Source organism: Etheostoma cragini, chromosome 20 (genome assembly GCF_013103735.1).
Source record: "Etheostoma cragini isolate CJK2018 chromosome 20, CSU_Ecrag_1.0, whole genome shotgun sequence".
Lineage (NCBI taxonomy): Eukaryota > Metazoa > Chordata > Actinopteri > Perciformes > Percidae > Etheostoma > Etheostoma cragini.
In genome coordinates, this window is record NC_048426.1 from 15413777 (window position 1) to 15432253 (window position 18477).

The 18477-nt window shown below is 39.1% G+C and overlaps 3 protein-coding genes across 7 annotated transcripts in view; all 3 read left to right on the forward strand.

The window, feature by feature from the left end:
• Positions 1 to 3786, forward strand: part of LOC117935646 (latent-transforming growth factor beta-binding protein 2-like) — an 82937-nt gene extending 79151 nt beyond the window's left edge. For all 3 annotated transcript variants that reach the window (XM_034857965.1, XM_034857964.1, XM_034857966.1), the window contains one exon: positions 1552 to 3786. In XM_034857965.1, coding sequence (XP_034713856.1) covers positions 1552 to 1727 — 176 coding nt within the window. In that variant the 3' untranslated portion in view covers positions 1728 to 3786. The remainder of the gene's footprint in view (positions 1 to 1551) is intronic.
• A 735-nt stretch (positions 3787 to 4521) lies between these two features.
• On the forward strand, positions 4522 to 12201 carry pomt2 (protein-O-mannosyltransferase 2). 3 transcript variants are annotated; one of them, XM_034858635.1, is made up of 22 exons: positions 4522 to 4796; positions 4847 to 5280; positions 5358 to 5442; positions 5528 to 5632; positions 5778 to 5886; positions 6205 to 6313; positions 6477 to 6636; positions 6738 to 6844; positions 6943 to 7025; positions 7272 to 7381; positions 7474 to 7540; positions 7640 to 7700; positions 7827 to 7905; positions 8567 to 8718; positions 8808 to 8899; positions 9000 to 9076; positions 9172 to 9243; positions 9350 to 9409; positions 9497 to 9602; positions 9711 to 9851; positions 10665 to 10776; positions 11438 to 12201. In XM_034858635.1, exons 2-22 carry the CDS (start codon positions 4985 to 4987, stop codon positions 11541 to 11543), a joined length of 2289 nt encoding a protein of 762 aa, XP_034714526.1. In that variant the 5' UTR covers positions 4522 to 4796; positions 4847 to 4984; the 3' UTR covers positions 11544 to 12201. The 3 variants fall into 3 exon arrangements, with proteins under 3 accessions (XP_034714526.1, XP_034714525.1, XP_034714527.1); XM_034858634.1 differs by having other exon boundaries at positions 4522 to 5280; XM_034858636.1 differs by lacking the exon at positions 10665 to 10776 and having other exon boundaries at positions 4522 to 5280.
• An 829-nt stretch (positions 12202 to 13030) lies between these two features.
• lin52 (lin-52 DREAM MuvB core complex component) overlaps positions 13031 to 18477 on the forward strand; it is a 9640-nt gene continuing 4193 nt past the window's right edge. The window contains exons 1-5 of the mRNA XM_034857538.1: positions 13031 to 13120; positions 14190 to 14264; positions 14355 to 14392; positions 14529 to 14595; positions 14739 to 14822. Of these exons, the coding sequence (XP_034713429.1) occupies positions 13102 to 13120; positions 14190 to 14264; positions 14355 to 14392; positions 14529 to 14595; positions 14739 to 14822 (283 nt within the window). The 5' untranslated portion in view covers positions 13031 to 13101. The remainder of the gene's footprint in view (positions 13121 to 14189; positions 14265 to 14354; positions 14393 to 14528; positions 14596 to 14738; positions 14823 to 18477) is intronic.

Below are 18477 nucleotides of genomic sequence, written 5' to 3' on the forward strand. Positions count from 1 at the left end.
TGAACTCTTCAAGTTTAAGCCTTTCAGGGCCAGGTCTTGGATCAATTTCAGTGAGGTAACCCTTCATGCAGTAAATCATCAAGCTCAAGGAGAAGCTTTGAATTCAACAACTTTGCATTAAGTTATGTTTTATGGGGAACTAACAAAAGCCGTGTACTTGTGAAAATAATCGTGTGTTACCCTTTGGTCTGAAATTAACTCTTGGCCAAAAGTAAGGAGGCCTTGAATCTTCGCCACTCTGTGTATTCCATGAGATATTATATTTTTTAAGTGTACTTTGTTAGTTTTGAAAGAAAGTGAGTCTCTTGTAGTAATTAAATGCTATGATTACAATATTCTGTCTTCATACAAGCTCATCAGCTCCAAGGCCAGACGTTTTCCCAAGGAGTGACTGAATTTCAACCCTGTGGAAATGTGGGAGCTGTGAAACTCATGCCATGCCTCCTTTTATAAATATCACCACAGGCAATTCCCTGGAAGAGCATGACATAAACAGGGGAGTCATTTTAGAAGGACTGCTATGAAACGACAATCAGACCTCCCGGGCTGAAAAAGGGGAAAGAAAAATCACTTGAAGGCCTAAAGGAAACATAATCCAATGCATTGTTAATTTTACCATCATTCTGAACAGTTGAGTGCTCGAGATGGCTGGGAATTCAAGTTCAGACCCCATCCAGCCAACACGCAATATGACGGCATGTTTGATTTAAGATTAACAAGATGAGATATTATGCAACATATCCTTGGTGTTGAGTGAAAACCTTGTACTTCCAAATGGGAACTTTTGTGGAACTAATTAAAAACAATTGTTTATTGTTCACAAGATTGCATGCCATTTTCAATAATTTCATTTTTTTTGATCACGTCATCTTCATCCATGCCTGGAATTTGCCCAGTTGTCATGAAATTGTATAGGGTTGCAACTAATGATTATTTTTATTAGCAATGAATCTGCCAATTACTTTCTCAAATAATCATTTGGTCAAGTCACCATATTTTTCTTTTGTCAGCCTAACAGTCCAAAACTCCAAAATATCCAATTCACTTTAATGTAGGAAGAAGATAAGTAGCAAATCCTCATATTTGAGAAGCTGGAACAAGAGAATAATTGGCCTTTTTTTCTCAGAAAAAAGGATTGATAGATTCTCAATATCGTAGCAGATTTATTTTCTTTCCTGTAATCAACCAATCATTGCAGCTCTAGGATTTAAATATTCTGAGCACCTTAAGCACTTTTCTTCCACAGTTGAGTTTCAAATTCTTCTGCTGATGAAGGTGATAGGATATGATAGAACGCATGGAAGAAAAAAAGAAGAAAGGAAAAAACAAAGGAAGGAAGAAAGAAAGAAAGGACAAAGGAAAGAAATTAGGGGAAAAAAGGAGAAAAAAAAGAACGGTTAAAGTGAAATCAAAAGTATGAACTATTTTAGTATTTCTGTATCCCACTCCTCATATAACCACTTGGCACTCAGCAGCGGATGTTGTGCAGGCAGCTGTTTCAGCTGTAAAATCTCCCTGCTGACTAACTTGTCATGTCTCCTCTTCCTGCAGATATAAACGAGTGTGAGGACATTAGCGACAAGGTTCCCTTGTGTCATAACGGGCAGTGCACCAACACAGAAGGGTCGTACAAGTGCACCTGTTTGCCGGGCTTCGTGGCCTCCGCAGAGCCACACAAATGCATCCCAGAGATCCCAGCCTCTGGGCTTGTGGAGACAGGAAACTGAGACAGACTGCCGGCTATTCCTGCTCCTTTAAAGATCACCTTACACCCCTCTGCCCTTTCCCACAAGGGCCTCGCACTAAACCTCCAACAGTACCGCTGAGACGTCCAAACTCTTCCCAACAAACACATACAGACACAAACGCGAACATACATACATTGCACACATGTGCATTCAGCACAGAACACATTCATACCCCCTCACACACATTGAAGAGGACCAGGGATTGCGCAGTGAATGTATTACATGGGATTTAGTATTCACCAGATATCCATTTGCCTTAAAGGGATTTTGTGGACTGATTTTGTTTAATTCAGTAACCCCAGGCAATTTGATATGCAGATATATTTTCCACATTTTTTTCTCTTTCACTTTCTTTTTGTTGTGTTATTTATTTCATTTACATGACGGGCCTCTGCAAACTAAGAAAGCAACCTATTTCAGAGAGCAGACTTGATTCCTCTTGTTTTATTTGCCTCACCAATTGACCTCAGAGACGGCATGGGGAGAGAATAAATGTCATATGTCATATCTCATGTCTCATAAATAAGCGTGTGCCTCACTGTCAATCCTCTCACCAATTTCCTCACACAGTCGTTGTAATTAGCATTGACCTTGGACTAAACGAATGCCAGGGTTGATAAACATCAGAAATTCACAGAAAGAACTTTTCCCACTACTGCCTTTCTATTCTTCAAGATTAATCACAAGCTAAAGTTGAAGAATCTCTGGACCAAGAAGAGGTTAACACAGCCAAATGTACACCTTTACCTGGACCTGGAATGCCTGTAGATGTATATGAGGATCTATGTAATGTTTAAAAAAGGTGCACTGGGTATAACCCGCCTTCCTCTGTTTGACACCATTTAGGACCAGCAATGAAGTAGGACAACATGGATCAGTTGTTGATCCCGATGTTTGTTTTCTTTTTGACAGTATTCATTTATACATCTGTAAAAAACATATTTACCATGACTCAAAGTATGATTCCAGGCTATTTCTGAAACCACAGGAAGGTAAATTAGTTAAAATGATCCACAAATATCACAGCTTGAAGTGAAAGGTTAGTTTGATGTACCAGTGTCAGACACGCAAAAGGATCCCAGAACTCACATAAGACCGCTCCCATGTGTGCATCTCTGAATGCATGTAAAGACACAGGCTTCGTTGGAGAGGTTTGGTATATTTTGTACAGATCTAGTACTATGTATTATTTTTGTTACATATTCTCTTAATGCATAGCACAACCAATATTTTGTTTAAGATAAAACATTAAATGTAAGAAAATCTGGCATTATAGCTTTGTAGATTTATACATGTCTGTAAAAATGTTTTTAAATCATATCTTTTTCTGTATGAGGAGAGTGGCTGACACTGTACCAGAGGAACTGTGTGTATACCCTGCCCTGTGGAGCAGACAATGAAATGTATTTTTTTTTTGGAAGTGGCAGCACTGTTCTGATCATAGACATTTTGTCTCTTCGAGTTCATTACAAAGACGATGCTTTTGAAATGCAAGCACTAACTTCTGTGCGTCACAACTTTATGGCTAAATATAAGTAATTGTGAACAATATTTCTTTTAGTCTCTGTTGGATCCTTATGTCATGAATGTATCATAGACAGTATCGGCCTACTCATGTGGTTTCTGAACTCCCACTTATATCTTTTGGTCTTTTATATTCAGGTTTAGGAAATAATGGCATTACTTGTCTAATGGACTGAACTTCTCTCAGCAGCGCAGAAACATAAAAGTCTAATTCTAACTTTGGAGGAGTACTAAGGTTGATGAGCTATTCCTAATAACATGCATTCATAACTTATAAACACAAGTTGTACAAATGTTTCCACTTGATGTCCACTCTACTTGACTGTGCTGTTCAAATCATCAGACCGGAAGTCTAACATTAAGGTCACAGTTGGAATATTTCAAGCCTTTCAAAACCACAAATAACTAATTGTCTTGTTGTAAAGCTGTGGTCATTGGAAATTTCATGCTCATTAATTTTGTTTACCTCTTGACTGTAATCACTCTCAGTCATCAAAATAAAAACATAAAAATATCAATCTCTTTGAACATTTACTTTATTTGTATTAAAACAAGAATACTTGGTTAGTTGTAGTATGTACTACACTATGACTAGTTATAATAAAAGCACTGGACGTTCATTAGAATAGATATTGTTACACCAAGCAGTGTAGTTCTTGAACAGTTTGGTGCAGGTATCGTGATGTTAGTGGTAAGAGGTGTATGTTTGGCAGTGATGGTAGACATATCCTTTACTTCAGTAATAGTAGTAATACCACAATGTAAAAATACTCCATTACAAGTACAGTAATTTACTAATAAAGTACATTTTATTAGTAAATTATTTTTCTTGGATAATTGAAGTACAGTGTTAATTTTAGTGTAGTTGCATGTAAGGAACAATTAAAGGTGCAGCTGGTCAAGATTCATATATTGTGTAGTTTAATCTATCACATTGCAACATTTAATGTAAACTAATTGTTTTGAGTCGAAATCTAAAAGTAGCTATGGCTGCCAAAAAAGTAATGCAGTTATTCTCTGAAATGTATTTTTCTCCACTAAGAAGGGGAAATTAGGATGTTAATATTAAAATGATTTATTATACTACATTGCCCTCTGGTGGCCAAATAGTTCTGCACATCACTGCTTCTCCATCTTTTCCATAACGTTTTCCTGGGATTTATCCCAGAAGTATTATGGGAAATTGTGTTTACCCTTCCACACCATGCCTACATAAATGACACAGTGGAATACACCTCCCAGAAACCACCTCGAATCTTACGTGTTTTTAACACGAGCTGCAACTTCTCGTGTTTTCTTGCTCGTTGGGTTGCTAGCTAGCTAAATCTTGAAAATTAAAACGGTAATTTGAGGCGATAACGACAGTTAGCAATTTGTAATCATAAACGTACAATATGAAACATTATTGTGTGGAATGCCGCCATTTGACGAGTAGACACTTTGTTAGCAAGCTAGGATAAGTATTTTATCGATTAAAATGTCTTAATAGCTTGGCTGCAATGTACCAAATATGTGTAATAATTTCTAACGTTAGATGTGTTTAATGTAACGTTAGTTTTTGCTGTTGTCCTAGACAGCACAGTTACGCATAATATAGATATCACCCATTTACTGTTGTGGATGTAACGTCATGATTAGCTAACCAAAATATCAGCTAGACTTTCCAGGTTTGGAAGGTGGTCTGGTCAATTTATTACAGGTTTCATTCACTAATGGCAAAGGAAGAATGCATTACACAATGGAAAACAACAGGGCACACTTCAACACTACGAAACCGGAAAATCTTTCCCACCTCAGACACGACCCTCCAAAGCCCATTCACTCCTTTGTCAAAGAATAAAAATAAAAGGACGGCTGGACACACCAAGTGTTCAAATGGGACATCTGCTCAATGTTCGGCCAGAGAAAATGTTAACAAGGATCCCCCAACCAGAGTGCTGCTGATGTTGGTAGTGGGGCTTTCTGTTTCTACACGCCTCTACAAGATAACAGAGCCCCCTCATGTGTGGTAAGTAAAAGTCATGAATGTTAGTCAATTTTGTGCATAGATTTTGTAATCTTTTTTTGAATGATGACTCATTCCAGCTGGGATGAGACACACTTTGGAAAGATGGGAAGCTACTACATCAACAGGACCTTCTTTTTTGATGTCCATCCTCCTCTTGGAAAAGTGAGATCACAGAGTATCCCTTTTTTGTAGTGTTTTCAGGGAAACCACTCTAGTAGAAGTATTGATCATCATTAATCCGTTGCAGATGCTGATAGGTCTCGCCGGTTACATGACTGGTTATGATGGCACCTTTCCTTTCATGAAGCCAGGGGATAAATATAAACATCACAACTACTGGGGGATGAGAGGGGTAAGCTGCTTTCCACACAAGAAAACCTGCTCTTTTCTAATTCTTTAACAATGCAATTTCAATATATAGATATGGTCTTTCACAACTTTTAAATGGTAAGACATTAAGGCTGCTGATGTGCCTGTCCTGCCTCTAAACCCTATAGTTTTGTGCCGTGTTGGGCTCCTGTCTCCCAGTCTTTGCCTACCTCATAGTGCTGGAGTTGTCTCAGTCTCCCAGTGCTGCCCTTATTACTGCCACCCTGCTCATATTTGGTGAGTAATCATCTTGTTTAATACAAAAACTACTCAACATTCCAATATCCTTTTTTTAACCTGTAAAAATAAAAGGAACAGCATGGAACGTGCACAATCACATTTTGGGAGTAGGGAAACCACCATGTCAAAAGTGACTTTTATGTCATTTTCCATATTGGGCATTTTTTTATTTAATGTTGTGTAACGTTTGCTGATTTAACCAACAGCAATTATGATAAATATAAGGAGTGTCTTGGACCTTAAGAATATATACATGTCAAATAACCTTGTTGTAATAAGGAGAATTAATTTGGGCTGAATGTCTTTATCCCGCAGACACCGGCTTTATCACCATTTCCCAGTACATCCTGTTAGACCCTATTCTCATGTTCTTCATCATGGCAGCAGTGCTGAGCATGGTCAAGTTCAACCAGCAGAGATGCAGGTAGGACACCGCTAGTACTTAGATTTTGGTTTGGTATTACAAGTATGGTAAGATAATTATAGTTACAGTCCTAAAACAATACTAATCCATCTTCCAACAATAAAAACTCTGGCTTTCTAATAGTTTTTCATGCGATGTGGTAATTTTTCGAACATTTTTTCAGCCCTTTTTCTGCCTCCTGGTGGCTGTGGCTGGTACTGACTGGTGTGAGCCTTGCTGGGGCGTTGGGAGTGAAGTTTGTGGGTCTGTTTGTCATCTTGCTGGTTGGACTAAATACAGTTTGGGACCTCTGGAGGCTTTTGGGAGACCTGAGCCTCTCACTGGTAAACAGCAGCACATTTTGAATGGCACTGGTAACTGATTGTGTTAATGAGTAGCGCTTGAGATTTGACTGTTAGGCTCTCACCTTATTTTCTGGCTCCAGGTGGAAATTGCAAAGCACCTCCTGGCTCGGGTTGTTGGACTCATCCTGGTTCCACTTTTCCTCTATGTTACAATATTTGCAATCCACTTTGTTGTGTTGAACAAAAGGTGTGTCTGATTGTTATATTATGGATACAGTGTGATTACTGTTCATCTCACCCTAAATACTGCGTGATGACAAGTAATAATGATTGTTTTCTTACCAGTGGACCAGGAGATGGTTTCTTCAGCTCAGCTTTTCAGTCCCGTCTAATCGGGAACAATCTACACAATGCATCCATGCCTGAGTGTGAGTCCAAAACACAAAAAAATGTTGAAATGCTAATAACAAAATAGAACGGGTTGGGCAAAAATATTTTTTTCCCATTCCTTAAGTATTGATGGCAGCCAGATGGGCTGACTGTTTGCTTACTCTCTTCGTAAAGTAACATTCTATTTTTGTTGTTAAGCCTTTGTCAAATGTAATTTTTCATTCAATGTAATTGTTTCATGTGTTTTGGTTATGATTTGAAGCAATGTTGTTGTTCTAATGTAGATCTGGCATATGGCTCCACCATCACCGTAAAAAACCTCCGTATTGCTGGAGGCTATTTGCACTCTCATTGGCACTTATACCCCGAGGGAGTGGGAGCCAGGCAGCAGCAGGTCAGGCAACGCTGTGCGTAATTAAGCATGTCATTATCTGTGGTAATTTTATTTATTCTAAATAAACTGTTTTCTCTGCCATTTCCTTACAGGTGACAGCCTATCTCCACAAGGACTATAACAATTTGTGGCTTGTTCACAGACAGGATGCTAGTGAATGTGAGCACATGAGGTTTTATTTACTGTTTAGAGATACCAGTGGCATTAATTTGAGCCATTATGTAATGTATGAGCCTCTAATTGTTTATCCCTATTAAGCTCAATCTGGGACACCTGATCTGGTTCGTCATGGTGATATCATTCGACTGGAGCACAAAGAGTAAGAATCATGACTCCACAGAGCAGTGAAATGAAAACAGTTATATAATGTTCATAATGCAGTGTCATTCCAATCCAAATTATGTCCACGTATTTGCGATAATGTAATTTTTACTGTTTTTTTCAGAACAACCCGTAACCTTCACGGTCACCTGCATGAAGCGCCTCTGACCAAGAAACACTTCCAAGTTACAGGCTATGGCATTGTGAGTAGACCCATACCATAGACTGCCACTAAAAACGTACTGCTCTGTACAGTTGACCGATGACATGTCACACAACTTCTGGATGAAGTTTACTTTGTGTTGAAGTTACTTTTTTATGCGGTTTTCAGATGCCAAACTATTAATTGCCTCATTCAGCATTAATAACATAGGATTCTGATTGCAAATCCTCATACGGTGGCTTGTATAAGTTTACACAGTTGACTAGTTGACTAAAAAGTGGAATAAAAAACATATTTTTGAAATAGATCTAAATGCCATAAAGTTAAAAAAAAGGAAAAATCCAACCCTCAAAGACACCACTTTTCTTTATGAATGAATGTTGTATTGTAAATAAATAACTGTTCTTCCTTAAATACAGGGGGCATAAGTAAACACTCTATGTTAAATTCTGATAGAGGCAGGCCTATTTGTATTTTTAAAGGCCAGTTATTTCATGGATCCAGGATACTATGCATCCTTATTACGTTCCATTGGCCTTTAGAATTATAACAGTCCCACATCATCTCATACCCTTCACCATACCTAGAGATTGGAATGGTTTTTTAATCAACTTTAGCATGGGTGTGTAAACTTATGCAAGCCACTGCATATTTGTCTGTCCCCAAGCTTAACACACATCTCCACCATGCTCTGTTGTTAGAATGGCACAGGTGACACCAATGACCTGTGGCAGGTGGAGGTGTGTGGAGGACGGAATGGTGACCTGGTGAAGGTGCTGCGTAGCAAAGTCCGCTTTCTCCACCGTGCTACCGGTTGTGTGCTTTACTCCTCTGGCAAGACTCTCCCAAAGTGGTAAAGACAAATCTTCTCTGCTCCTCCTTTTCTGTTCAGCATCCATCATGTGTATGGACAGTCAAAACAAAAGTTTTGTTTCTGTTCAGGGGCTGGGAACAGGTGGAGGTGACCTGTAGTCCCTACTTGAAGGAGACGCCAAGCTCTCAGTGGAACATTGAAGATCATATCAATCCCAAATGTAAGATAAAAACATTCTTTGTGCTCTTATGTTTGTGTCTATAATTTATGGTGTCAAACAATAACCAAAATGTTCCTTTCCCTCTTGCATGGTCTGGCAGTGCCCAATATTAGTTTGTCTGTGCTGAAGCCCCATTTTCTGGAGATCTTACTGGAGTCCCACATTGTTATGATAAGAGTAAGAAACAATGAGAAAAGATGTTAATCCATGTGTGCTTAAAATAAATGTGTTTTAATAGAAATCATCTATTGATTTAAAATGTGTCTTTTTAGGGTAACAGTGGCTTGAAACCCAAAGACAATGAGATGAACTCCAAACCCTGGCATTGGCCCATCAACTATCAGGTGCATTGAATGATCTATGTTTATAAAGTTAATTTTTGGAAAAAAAAACTAAATTATAAGTATAACCACTTTTAAACTAAAATGTTCTGGGTTTATTTCTTTAAAGGGATTGAGGTTTTCGGGAGTGAATGACACAGAGTATCGTGTTTACCTGCTGGGGAACCCTGTAAGTCTGTCTGAGGCTTGCTTGATTTTTCCTGCTGTCGCTCTTCTCTGACCAGCACACATTAACACTATAAATGCTCTGTTGCAGGTGGTTTGGTGGATGAACCTGGCCAGTTTGGGATTGTATCCTATCATGGTGGCAGTGGTGTCTATAGCCCTCCAAAGAGGTTTCTCATTGAGCCGAAAAAGAATAGGTGTGCCTATTGATGGTTGCACTGACTGATCGTGGTTGCAGCAGCAGTAAAAAAGGAGAGATGATTTATACATCAAATAAATGTTCTGCACTCCATTCTGTCTTTCAGAACATTCTCTTGTGCTTATGAGAGGAGGAGGACTGCTACTCTTTGGTTGGCTGCTGCACTATGCACCTTTCTATACAATGGGCCGTGTCCTCTACTACCATCACTACTTCCCTGCAATGCTCTTTAGCAGCATGCTAACAGGTACCAAATCTCTTACTGCATCTTGGATACTTCCATTATAGGGAGGGAGGAGGGAGAGATATGTGGTAAAGATACTGCATGAAGTGAAAGACAATCAAAGTACTTGCAGCACACAATTTGCATAGTAAAATTGTTCTTCTTCTCAGTCATAACTGAGTCAAATATAACATGTGCACATTAATCCCATATTGTTTTGTTTTCAGTGTGATTTTACACTTGCTGAGGATATCATTTCCTCACTAAACATCCATAAATCCACTTAGACATTGAAAAAAAGATAAGCTCATTTCTAACTCCAAAACTTGCCTAAGAATCATCAGGGTTTTAAATTTCACAGTGACAGTTGTCTCCATCCATGGGACTGTTGCAAACAGGAACTGCTAATAGCTAATTCGGCATACTTTTAATGGTGCCAATTTACCTAAATGTGAATGTGTTATATGCTAAAACAAGGCTCAAGTTGCCCACAGCTCAGTGACTCAATTGCAACATTATACTGTTTACATTGCCCAAAGCATTGTGGTCACTGTGGTTCCAAATCTTAGAGTATATTATCCCCAAATTAAAACAAGATAAAGAATCTTAATAGGCAATCCATTAATATTAACTTCAAGTAGCACAATCAATGTATTATTTTTTTGTATTGGAGTAGACAGGTTTGTCGGGCGGGGGGCAGCGCAGTGCAGTGCAGCTTTAATCTAGTCTGATCTGATGGGAGCCTCCAGTGTGAGACTTTGAAAACCCCTGATACAGACAAAGCAGTCGTGTTGGTCCCAGGTTTGTGGTTAAAGCACTCACTGTTTGTTTTTACAGGAATTACATTTGACATTCTGTTGAAAAGCACTGACCTGATACTCCGCCCACCTTATTCTGATCTTCTGCAGCGACTCGGGCAAATGGTACTTCTGTTCAGTGTACTTTACAGGTGAGATGACCGGCAGAGTAACTATAGTCAAGGAAAACTGTATTGTAGTTTATTCTTACACTGTCATAACCGTACATCATCAGTTTGTGATGTCTATTGCATTTAATTTGTATCCATGCATCCATCTAATTCTCACTTTCCCAAAATTCAATTCAATTCAATTTTATTTATAGTATCAATTCATAACAAGAGTTATCTCAAGACACTATACAGATAGACCACACTCCAGAATTTACAAGAACCCAACAGTTCTAGTAGTCTCCTCCAGAGCAAGCAACAGTGCGACAGTGGTGAGGAAAAACTTCCTTTTAGGCAGAAACCTCTGTCAGACCCAGGCTCTCGGTAGGCGGTGTCTGACGACCGGTTGGGGTGCCAAATACTCCAAAAAAACATTCCTGCACTTACATGTATAGAAAAGGTGTTAGTGATATTAAAACACCTTTTCTTTCTTAATGAGAAATAGCTGAAAAGATCGATACCACACTTAATTGTCTGTTAAGTTAAAGCTACATCCAGGTGGAGTTGAGCTTAGCTTAGCACAACAATTAGACGAATGGGGAAAACGGCTAGTCTAGTTTTAGATTCCCTAAACATATTTTTAAGTTTAAAAGTGCTTTTTTTACTTTGTACAAATCACAGTAATCCATTCTCCGTCTGTCAGTTTCTACCTGTTCCATCCACTCTCCTACGGTATGACGGGTCCTCTGGCACACGAGCCGGGCAGCACCATGGCTGGCCTGAAGTGGATGGACTCCTGGGAGTTCTAGTCTGCTTTTGGATGAAGGAGACCCTTATATTGTGATGTATAATGACTTTTCTGAAGATGAGGGAATTGAATCAACCATCTGTCTCACAGACTTGTGGTCTTAGTGTTTACACAAAAAAAAATTGTATTTATTGTTTTTAGGTACTTACTGCATACACTACCTGTACCATGTATAGTATAATGTCTCCACATTTCCAAGTATTGTAGTCTATAATGTGTAAAAATGGGTGGAACAGTTGTATGGTACGAACCTGAATTTGTTTACAATTAAAGCCAGAGTGTTGTGGAGAATAAAGATTTAGACACTAATCTTAATTACCAAGCTGCCTTAACTACACAACACATCTTACATCCTCGACATGTATGTGTATACTGTATGTCACAATAATAAGCTAAAGTGCCTAAAAGTAGCTAGTAAAAGTAAAGTGCAACTGCTGCATCGCCCTGTTTGTCAGTTTTGAAGAAAACCTTTTTTGTTAGTTATAGGTTACTAGAGACTGTATATTCATTTATGATTGTCTAAGTGCCTGGTTTTTTTTTGGAATAGTGCTGTTCAGTAATGGCTTCTCTTTTTACATTTTAAGACTACTACTGACTCTCTGTGTCATTTGCACATTTCAGTATTCTAAATAAACTGATATTGTTGTAGTCTGTGCTTACTTGTTCATATTGTCAACATTTTATCTAAAAATAAAATTCTGAACATCTATTTCTAGAGTGTTCTGGCCAGGATATGAATAAATAACATACATATCACATATGAAAAATAAATACAAGTGATCTTAAATGCATGAAAGAAATGTATTACTATATGTCAATGGCAACTTGATCTGCCTTAAATTAATTAAAACAATTAAGACCAATTCTGATTGGTCTGCTTGTTTTATGTGATCCCTAACTTTGTTGTGATTGATCGGTTTGGCTGTGGTTATGTAGGCTAAATAACACCATGAAACTCTTAGAAAATGTAAAAGCCTAACTTTTAACTGTGTATTACCCAAATTTGGAAGGTCAGAGGCAAAACAATGAACAGACTACCTTAAGTCACTTTAAATAAAAAAGACAATGAGTGTAAATGTCTGCATACAATCTCATTTTCTTCTCTTCATTATTTATAAATATGGAATCTATGAATTCCCCATAGAAAATAAGTTATTCAAAGGCTAAAAATATTAAAATGAGATCATGATACATTGCTTGATATACTGATGTATTAATTTATTCGTGTAGTAGTAATAGATAGATAGATAGACACGTTTCATCTCGAAGGAAATTTTAGGCATCCAGTAGCAAGACAACCATAACACAACAAACACATATACACATACACACTGTATGCTGTGAACGGCCCCAAAAAAGGTCCAGTAGATAATGTCTACATAATGTTTTTTATACCTCTGGCTTCACCTTGATGCGGTACATAGACAGTATAGATGCAATGTATACTCCGACAGACCAGTGGGTCGCCTAGTGGCCTGTTTATGAGGTACATCTGTATACGTCGAGTCCAAGGACGGCTGCTGTGATTGGCTGTTGTTTATCACGTGTTTATTCTGAAGATGGCGTCTCCAAATGGAGGTAAATTCTAATTCCTTACCCTGCTATGCTGTGTAAAATGGTAAATTCTACATGTTTGAGGACATTAACTCTTTAGCGACGCCTATGCTGCTTTATACGAACATCCCGAGATGACAGAATACACATGTTAGTGCTGATTCTTACTATTTGAGATGGGTTTTTTTCGTTGGCTAAAGCCTTCACTGTTGTGTCCCAGTGTAGAAGGTAGCAGAGTAACCAGCAAGCTTGAACCTATCGTTCAGCTTGACCCACAGAGCTGAAACTGTGGGTGCTGCTAACGTTAGCCTGTTGTATTGTATTGTATTGTATTGTTTTTTCGTGCATTTTTCCAGCATAGCTAGTTTTGTATAACGTTTCACTCCATCATACCGAGTTACCCTTGCAGTTGTCTAACGACGGTGGTGACCAACCGAATGTCCACATCTAATATATCAGACATATTGTTGAATTACTATGCTAAATTGTATTATATATATTTTGTCTTCCAAGATGGCCACTTTCATGCATATTTTATATTAAATGTTTTGTATATGCATGTTTATTTTTGTTTTGTGTAACGTTAGGCGTTATAACAAATTTACAGTAATGCAAAATATGTAATGAGTATTGAATCATGTCAAAAATTTTATGTTGTATGCAATTTTCATGTCATATCAAACTCACATCGTCATGTTGGTATAGTGTATCATTTTGTACATTTTATATCAACACGTTTTCTTCATAAAATGCAATTAAGGGATTATTATTTAAACATTGAGTTTGGGTCTGTGGTTAAATGCACTACTGGGCCCTATATTTAGTAAAAGGTCAGCTAGCTAGATATGCCTATTGGTTTAACCCAAGTAGTGATTTTTTTTATCCTTTTTTGTTGTTTAGATGTGTATGTTACATCCAATAAAAAATCTACACACAGTACTTGAAGTCACTTTGGATAAAACCACCATACTTTTTCGTATTTGCTTGCACTTTTATGCTTTCTAAAATTTTGCCATTCTAATATTTACAAATATGTAATGCATGCATTTTCCATAGAACATGTGGAAAAACAGTATTTTTTTTGCCATCATAGGTGACGATTTTGAAAGCTCTTTGCTGAGTTTTGAGAAATTGGACAGAGCTTCACCAGACCTGTGGCCAGAGCAATGTAAGTTTCTTAAGTAATTAAGTTATTAGTAAGTATGGAATTGTGTTTTATGTTGCCATAATCTTGATTATCATGTAATCTCTCATACAGTGCCTGGAGTTGCAGAATTTGCTGCATCTTGTAAAAATGTGAGTTAGATTCACTGTGGCTCACTTTGATTTACAAACTAAATAATTAAATAGGCCTGACATGCTGTGATATATAATAGACCTGATCTATAAATCTTGTTGTCTACTGAGACCTTTTTTGTGTCTTACATCACAGCCCATCACTAATTCACCCCCCAAATGGATGGCTGAACTAGAGAATGAGGACATTGAAATGTTGAAAGGTAATTTGCAAAAATGTGTAACGGTTTCATGAAGATTGTGGACAGCAATAATATTAACATATAATCCTGTCAAATGGGATAACATTTTGCCAAAAGTAGTTACACGTAGAGCTTTCATCACTGTTTCTGTTATCCTTCTGTAGAGCTGGGTAGTCTGACCACAGCCAACCTGATGGAGAAGGTCAAAGGACTTCAGAACCTGGCTTACCAGCTGGGATTAGAGGAGTGTAAGTACATGGGCAAAAACACAAACTTTTAAAAAGTGCCTTTATATTCAAATGTTGTTGTTTGTTATTTTTTCTGATCCAACACTTGCCACTAAATCTAAGTGACAAGTATGCAAATGAACAGATAACACCTGCAGGTATATGTTACCACTAGATGGTGCTCAAGGCCTTTCAGTAGCTAGCGTGTGGCTATCACAGCATCTTCTGTTCTTTGACTTTCCAACCCAAACCGGTTGACGGGAAATAGGCTTATGTGTTATTATCATAAAACAGAAAGGATCATAAAGAAATTAGAACTCTTCATTCATGTCATATAGCAAATTTAAATTTCAGAGGTCTTACAATAATAAATTTAGGTCCATCTTGTTCAAATGGGAAAGGTAAGAAACAAGGGCATGCCCTCAAGAGCCCATAAAAAGAGTGCTTGAACATCAAAATCTAGTTTTTAATCCATTCTCCATTGCCTCCATTGTCATAATCCGTGTGGATTAGAGAGATGTAGCTAAGTGCTCTAAGATAAAAATGAGTATTTATTTGTCCAGTGAAAAAGCACACAAGCAATGAAGAGTTGTGGTATAGCCCCTCCTCCCTCCCTCCTTAATGGGATGGAAAATATAAATAAAAATGCAGTGATTTAAAAAAAAAAAAACATTTCTTTTTCCAGTTACATCCAACCAACATGCGTGTACGTAGCAGCAAAGTAATGTAATGAAGACAGTTGAAATGTTGCACCAGGGCCTGCTTGTGGGCACTGCTTTGTAAAGCTTCATAAAGACAGCTTGTACTTCTGAATCAAACATGATTATCAGGATTTGATGGAATCTGAGAGATGCATATGGGGAAACCTATTATTGATCTAAGGAGATCATCAAATTTGTAGGCAAGGGAGTTGACTCCAGAGTAATTGAAATTATGCTTGCAATGGTATAATGCACAAATATCCAAATGGACATTCTAAAGAAATTATACAAGGGTAACTACATATTAACTGGCTATAGACTGTGTAGCTTATGTTGTATTTGCATTGGCCACAAGTCGCAAATTCACTAAATTGTAAAAGTGTCTAATCTCCCTGACTTCCCTAAACCCACAGAAGTATGTAATATTTCTGGTATAAAGATGTTAGCTGTCACAGGTGCAGGCCTGCAGGCTTTGCAATCATGTCGTGTACCTTGGGATGACGGGACACAATGATGGTTATTATTGGTGTCGGAGCAGCCCGGTAATGGGTGCCTGTTTAATGCTCTCTGGTTTAATTTTCTCCTTTTCCTGGCTGTCAGGAGAGGCCTTGTAAATCTCAGCTACTTTTTCATCATGTTTGTGCACTCTTCAGTACCCGTAAACGAGACTCCGCAGAGGCACGGCTAAGCAAGGGCAGGGGGACAGGATTTACTGCCCCTCCCCCTTCAACATGTGGACCATTAAAGAGGAAGCTGGTTAATGGGCAGAGCACAATCAAGCTGTGAAAACTCAGCTCCCCTACTGCAGTGAGAAAGGGGACGTGGACCAAACATTATTACAAGAGCACCATTCCCCTATGCCTAGATTATACCTAAGTAGGGCTAATGTTGGTTTGGTATTTTTCTAGCAAATTGTGCACTGTGCACATTCTGCTGGTTACCCATGCTTGTACACATCTCACATGGATGTGAAGCGGGATACAACACTCCCTTAATCCCCTCACACACCATCTCCTCCACCAGCACCCCCAATAATGGCTGCGTGACGCTGGCCTGGTCTAGTTCCACAGGGACTTGACGCGTGCCTCATCGTCGAGCCACAGCTGTTACTCCACCCCATGATGAATGCCCCTGTCGTGGGCCGCTGGGCACGGACATCAAGCCCTGAGTCTCCGGGGAAAGCTGAGGACTCCGATAAGTACTGTTATTGGAGGTAATTGAAAGCTGAGTGTTCCTTTGGGATGCACTGGAGGGCTTGGGCTACTGAGAACCAAACTGCCGGAGTTGGTGGTGATGCTCTATCACACTTGCGGGCTCAAAGCCCTGAACACCATTTAACACTTGACGTTAATTCGGAAGTGTTTCTATTGTAGACTGCTCGTTAACAAATTAAAACCAATCACAGAAAATCTTTAAAAAAAAGAAAAAAAGACTGACAAGCACATTACCCTGCTTGTTGGGCTGAGTAACATTTTTGAGTGAATACCTTAATTCTGAAAATGTGATTATATTCCAAGAGGGGGTCCATTGTGTAATTTATTTACACACAGTCCATGCTCCTAAAATGTAACTTGATGGAAACTGTAGAAAAAGTGAACTGTGTTTTTGACAAACTCCCAACAGGAGTCGGATTACAGCTGAGAATGTACCCTTTAAAACAAAATCATACATCTTAAAGTGTAAGACTAATTAAACCTAGAATCAAACTAAGGACATCGTGTGATGGTCATGGACTTCTTAGTTTTTTTCTCACCCGGATATTCAAACACATTAGAAAAACGTAGGCCATGGAAAGGCCAGGAAAAGACCACACACAAAGGATATCACCATATTACAGTGATCAAAAACTTTGATATCTTGGTAAAAACAGCATCACTCCATGTATTCTGGGTGTAGGACCACCTGTTGTACTAAAGAGCACCTCTCCTTTGCCCCGGCTGATCCCTGTTGCGTCTGCCTGTGCGAAGGTAAGACTGAAGGTCGCCGTGCTCTGACAGCTCCTAATGGGCCCGTATTCACTGCCACCGCCTCCTCCTCACCCTCAGGATCAATCTCTGGCCTATTAGAAGCATGCCGCTGCTGAATATGATTGCATTCACTGGGCCCCACTGGTGCTAATGTGCCTCCATCAATCCATCAGACGGGCTGACCGCGGGGCGGCCTGTTATGAAGTGCCTGAGCTGACAACCGCTGAATGAGGAACAGGGGATGCTTCCCCACCACCACTACCCTTCCTCCTCGTCCTCCTCACCTCTACTGCACTACTGTGCTCGTCTTGTCACCTCTTTCCTGTGTCTACCTGGGCTTATAGTTGCGATGAATGGCAGCATTGCGGTGCGTCTTTGTGAAGGTTACGCCTTCTGTGTTAGGAAAAGTGAAGCTCGGTTTTTATCATCTTAATAATAAGTAACCTTGGGCCTTGTATGGTTAGTCCTCTCAAATTGGCTCCCATAGAACTATATCTTTTTTTTAATTATTACGCATGCTGTTTGCTAATAGGTATAGGGCTGGCCCATTGTTTGATAAATCTTTAGCACTTCCACCCACATTTTACAGCAGGATGACATGAGGGTAGTAGGTTGCAGCTATATCTGATAGAGCCTGTCTATATCTCAAGCAGGATCAGTGTCGGAGCTGTGGGAAAGCAGAGGCAGGCAGAGCTTAACACACATTCACCGCTCCTTAGTTCTGCCTGCCTGCCGCCTCCCTGAGCAGATCGGAAATGACACCTCATTTCCATAAAGGCATTAGGAATTCATTGGATTTTCTTTCCCAGCTAATCATAGTGCGGGTGTAAAACCTTTTAGGCTTTTTAATGAATGATTTTTGACTGATTGCCTATTAATAAGGACACCTCTTGAACAGGCATAGGCTGGGGCAGGGGCTGGGAGGTGCAGGTGTGTGTGTGTGTGTGTGCGTGTGTTTGTGTGTGTGTGTGTGTGTGTGTGTGTGTGTGTGTGTGTGTGTGTGTGTGT